At 40.9% G+C, this 15388-nt stretch overlaps 1 protein-coding gene across 4 annotated transcripts in view; it reads right to left on the bottom strand.

Annotated features, from left to right (window-relative positions):
• PTPRK (protein tyrosine phosphatase receptor type K) overlaps positions 1–15388 on the bottom strand; it is a 421519-nt gene that overhangs the window by 205116 nt on the left and 201015 nt on the right. For all 4 annotated transcript variants that reach the window (XM_054196429.1, XM_054196428.1, XM_054196431.1 and 1 more), the window contains exon 6: positions 12263–12437. In XM_054196429.1, coding sequence (XP_054052404.1) covers positions 12263–12437 — 175 coding nt within the window. The remainder of the gene's footprint in view (positions 1–12262; positions 12438–15388) is intronic.

Raw genomic sequence — 15388 nt, 5'->3', positions numbered from 1 at the left:
CCCTTTTCTTCAGGAGAGGCAGATATGTTTCTCACCATTTGCTATATAATCTGCAAATATACTATCTTCCAGCAGTTAACATTGCAGGATAATCCTGCAATATGAATTATTAAACAGACAAATATTTAAAACTCTTTAAGAAAGAAAAAAACCTTCTATCCAAACTATTCTGAGTAAACTTTTTGTAATCTCTTTAAAATTATCCTCAAATAACTCTCCAACCAAGATGATTAAAGGTCACTAGTACATTGCAAAGCAAATTTTTATGAGATAAATTCCATTATAATTGCAACAACTATTCCAGCCACAATTTAGACATAGAATCCAATTATCCATTTCATTTTCATTTACACCTCATGGGCTAGATCATTTATCATGTTTCATGATAATGATCAGAAGGCACATGGAAAGTGATTTCTGGAGGTAACAAATTACCTACCATATTAGCATAGCTTACAAGATCCTGTCAACAAGTACTATGCATAAATATGAGGTAATTAAATTTACAATGTGCAGGAGCGTTTGATATGCTACTTGCTTTTCTAGCAGCTGCCAAAAAATCTGGGTTACTAAATTCAACACACCAGTTTAGTTGCTTAAGTACAGTAATTTAGCTCTTCATAACACATCAGGAATCATTATGCCGCTAGAACACCAACAGGTAGACAGCGTGCAGTGGGCTCAAGATCTGGAGATGAATCTCTCATCATCTGGTATTATTGCTTCTTGCCACCGAACCATCCATCATGTCTCCGAGACAGCTTGGAATGATAGTGCCGGACCCTCACATTATTGCTCCTTGAACTCTGTCTCATCCATCTTTTGCATCATTCCCCATTTGCAGCTAAGTATCATCTCCCTGCTGCAAAACTGAGCGTGAACCTGTAATGCCTTTAACCTGCAGTGCCACTCTAATAGTAATTGATTTCTTTTCATTGCAGAGACGGTGCTCAGTAAGACTATGTACAGGCTGCTGAAGCCGGGAGACGGTCAGGACAGTCCTACAATGCCAGCATCTTATGCCTTTAGGAATATGACCCATTTCCAAGGAAATGCTGCTGTATTTCCATATTTTATAACACACGTATGTTAATCAATATATAAAATTGGTATAGGGATATATATGCAGTTTGTGTCCCTGCAGTTCATCTACAATTTAATAGCAAGATTCACTCAAATGCAGCTGAAAATTAATGTCAGGGGTGGCTTCACTTTGTATTTTTGTTAAGTGATTCAGTATTAGAACACTATTAGATTTTTAAACACAGACTAAAGCACACAGGTGCACCTGCATTCAAAAAGGAACTTAGATTAACTCTACATTGATCATGGCAAGACTTCACTAGCATGATGACTTGTGTACCATAAACCACCCAAGACTAAGCGTTTTAATTCAGCTTCATCTGAATGCTGTTATAAAAGTTTAATAAATCAAAATGATCAAAATGCCCCCAGTGGCAGGTTGGGATTCAGTTTCCAATTCAAATTCCCTTTAATATATGGCTTCTCTGACATTCTGCATTTTCTGCCATCTATGTTGAATTCCAAATGCACTCCTTTTCATCATTACCATGCATCTACTCATCGGCACACTTTTTAACAACCCTGCACAATACACAGAGATGTCAAACCTAGAGGGGTTTTTCCCTCCCCCAAACTGGAAAATGATGGCAGGTAAGGGAACTTTGTCTACCCTTAAGTAAATATTTTCTTAACCTCCCCGTTAACGTCAATGGCATTTAAACTGAGACACACCATCCTGAGCTGCAGCATTCAAATGAAACATTAGATTTAAATAAAAATAGAGACAGACCAGATACTGGAAGGGAAATTATCCATGTGAAATACAGCACTGATGCGGTGGGGCAGTCTGGAGACGTTTCTAATTAAGATGAGAAAAATCACATTACTGCAAATGATCTTCATGTCATTGTACTTGGATAAAACGCAGATATAAGAAACAAAGAATGCCCTTATTTCCTCCCTGAAGTGACACCTGCCAAGAGCTTTTTTTCTCGCATCTTTCTTTCCTTTGCACTGCTTCCCATCAAGTCTAAAGGGGATCCCACTATACAGAGTGATTACATTTTAATTTCCCAAATGCTTTATTTGCCGGTTGTTTTGCATTTCCCAGTAAGGAGGCACATGAGAAAATGACAGAGGCACAGGACAACACCTAAACGGCGAGACCAAGCTCACGCAATCAGTCATTAATGCCACATCTGTGGCATCACCGGCAACACAATTTTGAAGTGCAATGAGTGAAGCAGCATCATATCTTGGCTTTGCTGGGTTAGGCAGAGCAGATGATCCCCAGCTTATGCTTTCTGTAAGAGGGCTGGTAACGCCTGGTCTGCCACGGAGGCAGAAGACCCCAGAGGAACATTACCTAAAGCCGGCGCTAAGCCTGCTGGCACAGAGCTATCTCCTCTGCAACTCTGAGCCGCCTGGCCAAGTTCATCCCAGGTCACTACTTCCCAGTGAAAGGTTCCACTGATTTTGATTAACCCTACAGCTGTATTTATTTTACTGCCACATCACAGCGAGGTCTCCACAAGACCTGGCAAGAACAAGTAGCAGCCCATTGCCTGGCAAGCAGGGAAGGGCCCTTTTCCTGCCCTCCTCCCCGCTCCGGGCTCCTGGCCTTTGGGCCAGCTCTGGCCAGCTGATTGCACTCCCCAGTAAGGCAGAGGTGTCCCAGCCAGGCTGGGAGGGAGCAGCTCGGTGCCCATGTTGTTTGTTGAACCAGCCCACGGAACTGACACAGCCCTAGAGCCAAGAGAAGGAGGAGAGGGACTGTGCACAGGCAGGGGCGTGGGAGAGGAGTAAAGCCTCCCTCTCTGCCAACAGCTGCCCTTTCACCATCACTTTACCCGAACACTAAACACAGCGATCCCTAGAGCCCTGCCCAGGCACAGCCCTCCCCAGCTCTGCACTGCTCCCTCTTGGGCCAGCACGGGCATTCCCCCTCCACATGGCGAGAGGGATCCGGATTACAAACCTAATTTCAAAAGTTCTTTTTCTGGGTAATCTTGGTGGAGAGAAAAAAAAAAAAAAAAAAAAAAGGGGTGTGCTTTATCAACTGATGAGATTTCCCTATGCTGTGCTAGCAAGTGGTGTGGGACAACAGGAGCAGACCTGCAGAGTGAAGGTGCTGAGGACCCAGTAACCCCTCTATGTTTGTTTCAGGTAGTTTTGCCTGGGATGAGCTTTAGTCATTACTGGATTCTTACTGGCAGCTGGAAAGCATTCCGTGCCTCTGAAGCATTAGTTCCCTCTGAAAGAAGGATAGTTCCCTTGTTCTGATGGGAACCGAGGGGCAAGAAGTGGGGACAATCCAGAGATTTGCTTTGAGAGCACATTCCTGTCCGAACGCTTATGTACGTGGCTGAAGACAATCGTCAGAAAACCATCCAGGCCTACGCCATGTTCATTCCTGAACATAACATAGCAGCACACATAGTGACACACAAAATAGCATCACACCTAATAATTTGGAAAGATGCAAGAAAAACTATTTGTAGTTCTAAAAGTGATCAGATGCCTAGAAACATATCAGCTTCAGATATATAAAAGCAATTCTCAGAAAGAAATAAAAATAGCTACGTAAATATCAATCTAGCTAATTACCAGCATCCCTAGCCTTCCTTCCTCCTCTTTTTTTCCTTTGTCCTGCTGGTTTCCACCCAGAGCCCGTGGAAAGAGAGGTCCCATCATGGTTTCCCCTGAGAAGTGAGTGGAGAGAGAAGATAAGAGGTCTTCCCCGGGGTTTGCTATCCCGTTTGCTCTCACCCAGGTGGGATGAAGCCTTACAGAAAACACAACAGAAACTGCTGGCTGCTTGGACTCATGAACCAAAGTGCCACACAGCATCAGCACCCACCACGGATGTCAGGAAAAAGTATACACCAGGCAATGAAAACCGTAAATAAATAATGTCGATGCACCAAATTAGTTAATTAGTTAACCATGAATCTGTTTTGGTTCCTACATGGTTATTTTTTAATAGGTGATTTTTAAGTTAACTATGATCCTTATATAAAGATATTTAGCAGTTACGCAAAACTCTACAGAGGTTATAAATCCATGCTTTGACACAAGAGGTTATACGTTATCCATTCCTACCTGTGAGCGATAATAGGATTGAGTTTGATTGGTTAGGAGAAGACCTAATAAAAATAAAGATTGAAAAAAACCACCTCATATCAGCTCAATCACCTTGCATGGTCACTTCTTCTTTGATGTAGCCATTAATTTTGTATTTTGCTAGTCTCCCATAAACTCTTCTAACAGGCTCTGTGGCTTCACGTGTAGAGCAAACAGCATGCTTTCAAGAAGAAACAAGTTAAGAGGAGAGTATTCTCTCTCTGCCTCTGTACTTTGCCCCTCTGCTTTATCACTCCCACATCTTCTCCCTGAATGAGAAACTGAGGCATAACACTAATGTCCAGGCTGCGAGGGTACTGCCCCTTACTTAAAAGATGCCTGAACCACAGACCCTTGGGAAGGTAAAATCCAACAAGGGACACCCCCTACATCTGCTCTCCTCTGCTACTCTGCCCCAAACACCAGCTACTGAGCCCAGCCACAGGACTTTGGCTTTTGCTCTGATCCAGAACAGTCACCTTAAAGTTCAGGGAATACAGTAAGAAGATGTGTATCAGCACTGAAAAGGCTAGATTTTGCCTAATGAGAATATTAATTTAGACTGTATCAAGCAGTACAAAACTCACGTCTTACGAGATAAAAGCAAAATACATGCTTTACCTTACACGTTTCAGATCTTCCTGAAGAACAAAACACAGAACTACAACAAAGCAACAGTTCACGTTAAAAAAGACGTCAAGAGGATTACAAGGAGATAGAAACACTCCCCACCCAAACCAAGCCAACACTGCAATGAAGCAATCAGCTAAGCACAGTCCATCACACCAAAGGGGAAACTAATTTTTGTCAAGAATACAAGGTTTTACTTTTAGTGATAGTACCACACAAACTTTAAAAAAAATCATATATATACATGAAAAGACTTTGAAATGAAAGCACACTGCTCCTCCCTTGAAAAAAAGTAAACAATGAAACCGACTGCTACCAAGCCTTGTAGCATTTCATGTTTAACTTGTCCATTAATGATCTGGATGGTGGTGCAGAGTGTACCCTCAGCAAGTCTGCTGATGACACCAAACTGGGAGGAGTGGCTGACAATGCCAGAGGGATCTCGACAGGCTAGAGAATTGCGTCGACAAGAGCCTCAAAGTTCAGTAAGGGTAACTGCAAAGTCCTGCACCTGGCAAGGAACAACCCCAGGCACCAGCATATGCTGGGGGTCGCCCAGCTGGAAAGCAGCTTGGCAGAAAAAGACCTGGTGGTCCTGGTGTACACACGTTAAACATGAGCCAGCAATGTGCCCCTGTGGCAAAGCAGCATAATGGTATCCTGGATTGTCTTAGACAAAGTATTGCCAGCAGGTCAATGGAGGTGATCCTTCTACCCAGCACTGGTGAGGTTAATACCCGAAGTGCTGGGTCCAGCGCTGAGCTCATCAGTACAAGACATGGACATGCTGGAGAGAGTCCAATGAAGGGACGTTCAAAGATGATGAAGGGAATGGAGCATCCCTCCTATGAGGAAAGGCTGAGAGAGCTGGGACTGGTCAGCCTGGAGAAGGCTCAAGGGGGGTCTCGTCAATGTGTATAAATACCTGAAGGCAGGGTGCAAAGAGAACACAGCCAGGCTCTTTTCAGTGACAGGATCAGAGGCCATGGACACAAACTGAAATGCAGGAGGGTCGTCTGAACATCAGGAAAAGCTTTTTCACTCTGAGGGTGACCGAGCACTGGCACAGGTTGCCCAGGGAGGCTGCGGAGTCTCCATCTTTGGAGATATTCAGAAACCATCTGGACACGGTCCTGCGCAACCAGCGATTCTTCTTCAGCATGAGGGTTCGACCGGATGACCTCCAGAGGTCCCTTCCAACCTCAACCATTCTCTGATTCTGTCATTTCAAATGTAACCCTGCACAGCCAAGATTGCTCAACACAGAGCAATAGAATTGAGCCTATCCCAAACAGTCTGCATTTCTGTTACCTCCTGTGAATCCAAGTCTCTTTAGCTTTCTTTTAAAAATGCAGTCAAAACTACTTTCTCCTGCTTCTCCAGGAAAAGCAACTTCCCTGTGTTTTCTAAAGAAAATGAGCAATGCACCTATTAATTACATAAACCAGAGACAAATGTTGCCTCAGCAAAGGAGACGAGCAGATTTACTTGCACAGAAGAGTTGCCTGAGGAGAGAGCGAGGCTGCTACTCCTTCTGGTATGGTAGGAGTCCTGAGCTCTTCATACGCCTATCTGGCTCAATTTATTAGTTATGAACATATAGACTTACTGAGGTATTTTCCTGTATTCTTGTTTCATTCTTCTTATGTAAAGGAGGCAGGATTTGACTTTGGGGTGACAGCCCCTCTTTACCTGCTGTAAGAAACAGGGAATTGAAAATAGGAAGATTCCTGCGTTAAACCTGCTTAAAGACGATAAGATCTTAATACGGTAGAGAAATTAAAAACAGAGGATACCACAAAAAGATCAAGTTAATTGGATCCTGGACTCTCTGAAGGATGCTTACACCCAAAATATTACTTGTGTTTTATTAGTGAGGTTTAGAAAAACTTCACAAAATCATTTCATTATTTTTCCAACTGCTGCAAAGTCATTAAGACATTGTCATCTACTTTTCCTACATGGATACAACCATGAGAGAATTATGCTTTAACTAATAGGGAAACTTGGAATATAAAGTAGTTCTGAAGGTGATCTGAGGGTCCAAGGGAGTAACAGAATTAGTATCTCTACTCCAGGAACACACCTTATGAACCAAGCATAGCAGCCACATGGGTCTTCTGACTCACAACCAAAACGTCTGCATACTCCTATACAAGTCTGGCAATGGTTCAAAGGGGCCCTTAGCCAAGATAATGATGTAAAGCTCACAGATTTCAACAACTTGGACTGTGGAATCTCTCTCCCCAACCTCCTCTCTGCTCTGAAATTCAGTGAATTCAGAGAAACACACATGCAAAGACTCAGCTCAAAGATACCATCCAAAGCCCTATTACATATCACCACCGTCCCCTGGAGACTGAATTTCTGAATGCATTACAAAGTATCACTAATAACCTGATTTTTCTAGCATTTATGATGGTGGCTGATATAACCAGAGGTGCAAAAAAATGAAATCTACTATTCATCAGAGAACTTAATACTAGAGAACAGAGATATGGGTCATTTTCTAAATTTGGTACAAAAAGCCAGCCCATTGGCAAGCAAGTATATATTCAGACTACCTGATGCATGTACTTCTATCTGCCACCTAGTGCTCTCCTTGGCATATTTTTAAGTCTGCTATTATACTGAACAAATAAACTAGGTAGAAAAATTGAGGACACATATCTGGAGCAAGTCCGGATGTTTCATTTTTTTTCCAGACAAAACAAGTACTAGTGAAATCTGGAAATTGAATTTCAGTCCACAACTTTCTCAAATGGAAATACTTCAGAGTTTTTTTGTAAGAGGAAAAAAATAATGCTCCCATGAGAAGCACTTGCCGGGGCAAACTCCATCTTCACAGTGTTCTGGCATCACCAGGGACCAGCCAAATTGCTGTGGATTTCAGACAAGAAAGGCAGAAATGTCACTGCCAGACTGACTTACATAGTAAGAACTGCTCCGGATGGCAAACTCAGTCCAGTAAGGGAAACAAAGAAGAATATCATCACAAACCCTGACAAAACTTGAACCTAATGATTTAGAGGAGAGGCTTTTGCCACGTCAAAGCAAATCCAATAAACAAAATAGCTTCTCTCATATTAACAAACTCATACAAACAGGTCATTTTACCAGAACTTGTGATTTCTGGAAGAACAGTCAGAAGACAGTAGAGGAAAACATGTGGAGGAAAATTGCCTTTCTTTTCTTTTCTGTTGCTAACTTGGATTTACCAGGGACATGAAGACAATTCCATATTGGAACTATAAATCAAGGTGTAGGCCTCCCCTTGCTTTGACCCCACCTAGAAGAACTGTTTGGATTGGATGAAGAAATGTTAAAAAGAAAAACTATGTTCACATAGTAAAAACATTAAAAAATGTTATAATTTATGACTCAAATAAAACTAAGAAACTTATCAGTAGAACCAGACATATGGTAGAGCTATTCACGTATTATTAACAAACGCTACAGTTGATTCATACATTTTGAGGGTTTTTTTTACCCTTATTTTTCTTCCCTGTCTTTAACACTAACCGACATTTTCTTCCAACTAATCTATGTAAGATTCACTACATAAAACACACCGCATTTCCTGCTGATTTTGCAGTATTTAATAACATAATATTTAAGTTTTGTAGAATTAGTCTGGTAACAACGCGTAGCTACTTTAAAGAAAAACAAACTTGGGAAAGCATAGAAACCGTTCACATAAAGTGTAATTCATTACACTGCTGTTTCATGAAAATAAAATAAAAAAAATAAAGATTTATCACTCATCTGGATCTTCCAGGTACACTGTAGCCAAAGAAAATGGTGATTTTATTCATGGTCCCTGCAGGACTGCCTGAGTGTAAGACATTCCACAGGGGCAAACTAAATTTGGATTATTTTACAAAGTTTTGCTATCAAACCATATAAGAATGCAACATCAGCTTTATGTCCTCCTGACAGCCACTTTTACCATGGCAGTCCAACCAAGAAGTTGATCACAACGGCTGTGAGGAAAACTACCTCATTTCTTGATACACAAGATCACTTCTCTGATAAATATTGCCAACTTCAGACAATGTCACAGTACAAGAACTGACTACGTGGCAAAGTCCTTTTCTGACTGAAGATCAGTACATTTTGTACTGTAACTTAGAAAGTCTACACAATAGCATTTATCAAGTATACATATGAGCAGGGGCACAGGTGATGTTTTTGGGCACTTAATTTCTACAATCCCATGTTAAGTAGCAAAAGGAGCGGCAAGACTTTGAGAGCATGATGCACTTGTTCTCAAAACAAAGAAAGAAACAAGTAAAAAGAAAGAAACCGTCCGTGTCTTCTTGTTCACTCTTGCTTAAGTATCACAGCTACTGTTCCTCCCAGCATCCCCCTTCAGGTTGAGAGCAGACAACCCTAAAGACTTTGAGAAATTACCTTCCCAGAAATTGTAAATTTACCAGCCACCAAGGGAAAATATAAATAGATGATTAATCAGATGGACCTATTCAGGAGAATAAGTCAACTAACAGTAATGACAGCACCAAGCTTCCTGTAAAAGGAAGGGCAAAGGGAGAGCTCCTTCTACACATATCTAAGAATGACAGCAATGCCCCAGAAACCATGTAAAAAAAAGAAAAAAAAAAAATCAATACAATGCAGTCACTGAGCTGGAAGCTGAAGCCCAACTCTAAGCAAAGGTGAGACTTTAAATCATTGACTGGAACTACTTTTGGTAAAGTGTCACAATTGAATTACAAATCCTACCCTAGTCTGATTTTTCTTCGAAAAATTAATCAGAGTAATTGAGTTATCCCTTTCAGGGTCTTTAAATGCATACCATCCATACCATACCATTTCTCAGGTATACACTTATAATAAAGTTTAAAACTCCACTGAAAGTAGTTCTTCTGTTAAAGCTCAAAATGAAATAACTGTGTTTCAATATGATGTGCATTATATAACTGGAAATTTACATTACCAAGACTAACTTATGGACTGCCCATCAGAAAACTATCAGATGCCTCTACACATATCTTATGGTACCACATCTCTGTACAGACATGGAGTATGTAAGCATCTTGGTCACATACCTAAACACCCAGGTTTTTGAGTTACTGGGCAACAACTCCTGTTCTTCATCCCTCGCTCTCTGATAACCAGTGTTGTCAATAAAGTTTGGCTTCTACAAACCAAAGACCTTATCATTACTCAAAATGATCTGGAAGCAATACTAAAGCCATGACAAAGTAAATTGTGTTTCTTTTTTTTTTCCCCCTCCTCTGGCTGTGAGAACATACAGATCAATACTCTTCAGCATGAGAATTCTGCAGCAAAATTTTCATTTGTTACAAACAGCAACAAAAGGGCCCCAAGCATGCCCTGTCACTTCCAGTTTAGAAGGAAACGCACTAATAAACTCTTCCCCCTGGGTCATCTTTGACAATGGGCAATACTATGCCAGCTCTTATTAAAGGCAATTCGTATCAGTGGCCCAAAAATTTCCTTTAAAATTATCATCTTTTGTATCCATGTAGCAGGATGTCAGCTTTAAAGTGCCACTGAGATATAGGACCTGTCATTATGCTTAATTTTCAGCACAGTTTTAACACCAGGGTAGCTGATCCCTAAGGGTATGCTTTTTTGGCTAACAAGATTTATTTAGTGGTTATCCAGACAAACAAGAAAATATATTACTGTATATTGCTTTTCAAATATAACAGCAAGCAATAAATCCTACCATAAAACATGAACCTTTGTTCTCTACCATGATGTCAAATATATAGAAACGTTTTTGAAGATTAATCTTTTTCTTTTATTTTTCTTTTCTTTTTTTTTTTTTAAATATATATATATAAAAACACCTTAAAATTCTTGGGCTTCTAATGCAAAAAGCATACAAAAAGTAAAATTAACCTTAAAATATGAAACCTATACAGCTGTTGAATATATAGCTAGATATCAAGCTTATGTTTTGAGCCATAAAGATGGTAATCTCTATCAAATGACCCAAGCTTCTCAGCAGAATGATATGCTGCATTGAAAAAGAGAGTACTATGAAGCTTGATACTGTTATCTCATTTTTGGGAGAAATAGTGGTTTAAACACCATTTTATTGGTCTATTATAATAGAAAAAAAAAGCAACCAGACAACTTCATTTATTGGATAAATATATCCATTTGCCCTGCTTTTCTAACAACAAAACAGAAAGTCTGTTTTTGTGCTGTAACTGGACTAATTTCATTGTATTAGGATGGAGTCCATCTTGCACTTTGCTAGACAAAAAGTACATCTACAGAATAAAAAAAAAGCCGTTAACATATTGTCTAAATCCTCATATGGTCAGCAAAGCCCATTTTTATTGATGTTATATAGAAGGCATAAAACCCAGTTGACCTCAATCAACTGGTCTCCCAGGGAAAAGACCTCTGACAGCAAATGTCAGATACCAAATATCTTAGACCATTTCCTATGCTACTTTTATTTTTACATGCTGTGGACAAACTTCCTTTCCCTGTCCCAGCTCCAGACCCAGTGACTGACTCCCAGATGCCGACTGACCAAAGAGCCAATTGATGGACCGATGAGTCAAGCGAGAGCCCGTCATGTGCCCAACCCCTGCACTAACCTGGCCAAAACAGGCAGCAGCATCACAGGCAGATTTTGTACACCGCTTCTTTCCCCCCTCTTCAAAAACATTAAGCCTCATCACAACTAAGAGCAAAATGGACAATTTTGTACGTGACACAATTAGGCAAGGAGAGACTCTATAGCTTATCCTAGGCCAAACAGCAAGTGACTTTCGGAAGCGAAAACTGTAACTCCCGTATTCAACCATATCTCTGCCAGTCAGATGACATGCTTCCAGAACACAAAAAGGCATAAATAAATGACATTGTCACAACACAAGCCACGGTTGCACCCCAGCAGGCTTCTGGATTAATTGCAACAAAAAAGTGTTTCAAGTAGAAATAAAAGAAAGTTTTTCATTTTCTTCCTCCTTTTTCAGAGGTTGGAAATCATCATAGAACACCTCCATAAGGCTCTCAGTCCTTGGGTAAGGTGAAAGCTTACAACCATTTTTATATACCTGTCTCCCAGGTAACAGAACAATGTATTATTATTTGCTGTACAACCAGTCTGCTCAAGGCAACAGGTTTTAAAAGGACATGTTAACAAACTATAGTGTCTTCTCTCATACCTGTAAAAATAATTATGAAAAGCCAAGCAGTTTTCACCTTAAGTTCAACAAATAGCATCCACAGAAAAGCATACAGACATGTTACACACATTGCAGGAGCAGGGCTTTTCCACAGATGCATTCTATGGAAAGCAATGGTAAGAAGTTTTGCAAACCAGCCTTTCATTTTATGACAGTTTCGGAAGCTTCACAGGGCTATGTTTGTATGATCATTTCAAGGCACCTGCAGGCTAAATAAAAGGTTTAAGTAGAAAGCGCCAGTATTAAGAGCAGTGAAATGGATAAAATGAAAACAATTAACACTTTACCTCGAACAATAAGTTGAGCAAAATTTGACACTCCTGAACCTCTCTCTGACTGAGTTACACAGCGGTATAAATCCTGGTCGGTTTTTGTCACCTCTTGCAACTTAAAGGTAGCAGCAAATCTTCTGTGATTGATATTTTTAGTCTGAGCAACTGGAATATCTTCACCATTTCTTCTCTGAAAATAAGAGAAACCAAGGCAGAGTTATCTCCTAAGAATATGAAGACATTTACCATGATCATCATACAAAGAGTACATAAAAACTAACACATTCACCCTGTGCTGCATTTCCATGGTAGAAGAGCTCAGTGCTGAGGTCCCATCAAGAGAGAAGAGGCACTCAAAAACATTTCAGAATTAAGTTTGGGGGTGAAAAGCATCAGGCTTTCGCACTGCCACAAAACGTGACCATGACATACCCAACTGCGGTTGCTTCAGAGATGGAAACACAGGAGAGCCCAGCAGTAGCAGCTGTACTCCTAAGAAAATCCATTCAACTTTAAATAAAATTGTAACAGATACACTGGGTGTATTGTAAGAAATATTTAAACAAACCTGGCATTGAGGTGTTTCATAGGTTTCCAACAGCTCTTTTTCAGCAGCCAGCCTATGTTTCCTTTTTAATGCTCCCTTTTATCTGCCCAAATTCAATACCTTCTAAAATTGTACCTTTGTTATACTAAGCACCCCCTACCTACCTAAAGCTAGTTGAAATAAAAAGGGGAGTGAATAAAGCTGCTAAAAGAGGAATGATGTATTTCTCATTTAAAGGAAGGAGTTTAAAGAGTTCTGAAAAAATCGTATCTACCACAAATCACTGAAAAATTTAATCTGTCTGGACCTGCGGGGCAGGGTGGGAGGTCGGTAAGGTAGAAAGAGTTTGAGCTCTTTTGTGACCCTTTTTCCTTATTCCCATTCGTATTAAATGCTCAATTTTGATTTTAATCGAAGAACAGATCCTCCATCAAAAGTTAGCATTAAAAAAAAAAACAACCAGAAATGTGCACCAAGTGAACGAACGATGCCCCTGCTCTCTCCCGTGGATCAACTGCATGTTATTCCCCGACCAGAATACAGTTTCTGAGCATTCAGCTTTGCTCAGTCACGGGTAAGATATTTCCTTGTAACTGCATCGCCTGCTCTGCTCAATACGTAGCAAAACGTGACCTCCACGGACATTTTTAGCTCCAATCAACCCCTGGAATGAGAAACTTCATTGAGGTCTTAAACTCCAAGCTTTCTGTCTAACACAAGAAGCCGCACTACTGAGCCACAAAATTTAATAACCTGAAAGCCTGTGGCAAAAATAGAAAGGGGGAAAAAGGAAATGAGTTAATGCTGCATGTGTTTATTAGCCAGCCTCCTGTCGCAGGCAGGAGTACTTCATAATACTCCAACACTTCATTTTACATCTACCCTTTGCGACCTCAGCACAGGTTAGTCACTCTCCAGTTTTGCGATACACTAGCCAGGGGTTCAGCACTGCTGCAAACTCACTGTAACAAGTGTTAATTTTAACCATTAATATGTTTAAACAGATGAATTTTAGCTTCTGCTGTCTTTATTGCTCCAGTCAAAGCACCCTTCCCATGGGGAAAAACATTCATTTATACCAAACCTAGCAGACATCAAGTTCTTTCAGTCCCTGGTATTCCAGTGCACAGACCACACCATCACCTTTATCGATAGCGTTATAGGTGTGACCCTTCCTCGTTTCATGAAGAATTTGCCCCATTCCCTCTCCACAGCCACCCTTTGTCTCATGGCACCAGAAGCATCAGGGAGCCGCGAGCCAGGGGCAAGCTCAGCTTGTGGGGCTGGGCCAGAAAGTCCGGTGAGATGCAGAGAGGGAAAATAGATCTCCAAAAGACGATGGCACATGAGATGCTGTCAAAAGACAGTCGCACTGCTTCTCCCTAAATCAGAGTCACAGCCCGTAACCGCCCAAAACCTGCTTATCACAGGGATGCTGTCTGAAGGATGTTCACAGGGCAAAAGCGGCAGAGGCTGGGAACTTGGAAACCCGGATCCACTGCAGCACAGCTGCCCCGCGGCAGGCACCGGCTCCCTTCTCAGCTCTGAGTATCTGCCTGCTATTAAGAAGAATTAAGGAAGTTTGCTGATGCCTGCAAAGACGCCTACGACAGAAAGGCCTTATTGAACTTCAGGGATCAATGAAATTATTAAATTCCAATATCACTCAAATGAGGGGTGATGTTAAAGGCTTTTTTTCATTTCATAAAAGTATTATTTCAATGCTTCTTAAGCTACAGTAAATTATTTTGTGGGAGGTGCACCACCCCCTCCTTTTAGCTGGCTTCTCCTGATAGCAAAAGCTAAATCCGAATGCAGGATTTTCAAGCTACCCCCCCCCCACCCCGTTTCAACCAAAGGCTTCAACTCTCTGGAATGATAACTTAATACGAAACTTTGATATGGTGCCTTGAAGTAACCAAATTAAACAAACCTCATGGTACTTTCTTCCTCTGGTGCATGCCCGTGGCCTCCCACAGCCCATGCTCTCCTCGCCACACCACGGCCAGCCAGCAAAGGGAAGTCGAGCTCCCCCACCAACACAAACTTGCCACGTAATTGTTAAAATGACCAAGCAGCATATAGCAAACAGAAGGCGCATTGCTACATTTATATGATAGCAGAATTGGCAAGTAACGCACGTAATGCAGGGAAAAATAAATATTAGAGAGTTTTCTAAAATGAAAGACTCCTTTCAATAAGTTCAGCGCTTTAAATTTGAATGCCAAGCGCTCAGTCCACAGCAGAGAAGCACATCCAAGGTTGCTGTGTAAAATAATTTACCCTCCAAAGCCCAGAACTTGCTTACTTAAGCTCATCTGCAGGCTTTATGGTGAGAAACAAAGTGAATTGGGCTCCTACTTAAAATGAAATACTAATGCACTTTCAGAACAATTAATCAAAATAAAATTTAACAAGCTTTACAGTTCTACTCCAACAACAAAACCTAGGATTTTCTTTTCTATTTACATTAGTGATTTCCTACCGCTTGATCTTACAAGGCTTAGGGTAGTTGCTCAAATTTCTCTGTATTAGGATTTGTTTCTTGGGAATCCAACTGCACAATTACATCTTCAAACTCTATCTTCACGTAC

This window comes from Rissa tridactyla, chromosome 3, assembly GCF_028500815.1.
Source record: "Rissa tridactyla isolate bRisTri1 chromosome 3, bRisTri1.patW.cur.20221130, whole genome shotgun sequence".
NCBI classification, from domain to species: Eukaryota; Metazoa; Chordata; class Aves; order Charadriiformes; family Laridae; genus Rissa; species Rissa tridactyla.
This window is presented reverse-complemented; position numbering and strand designations above follow the sequence as displayed.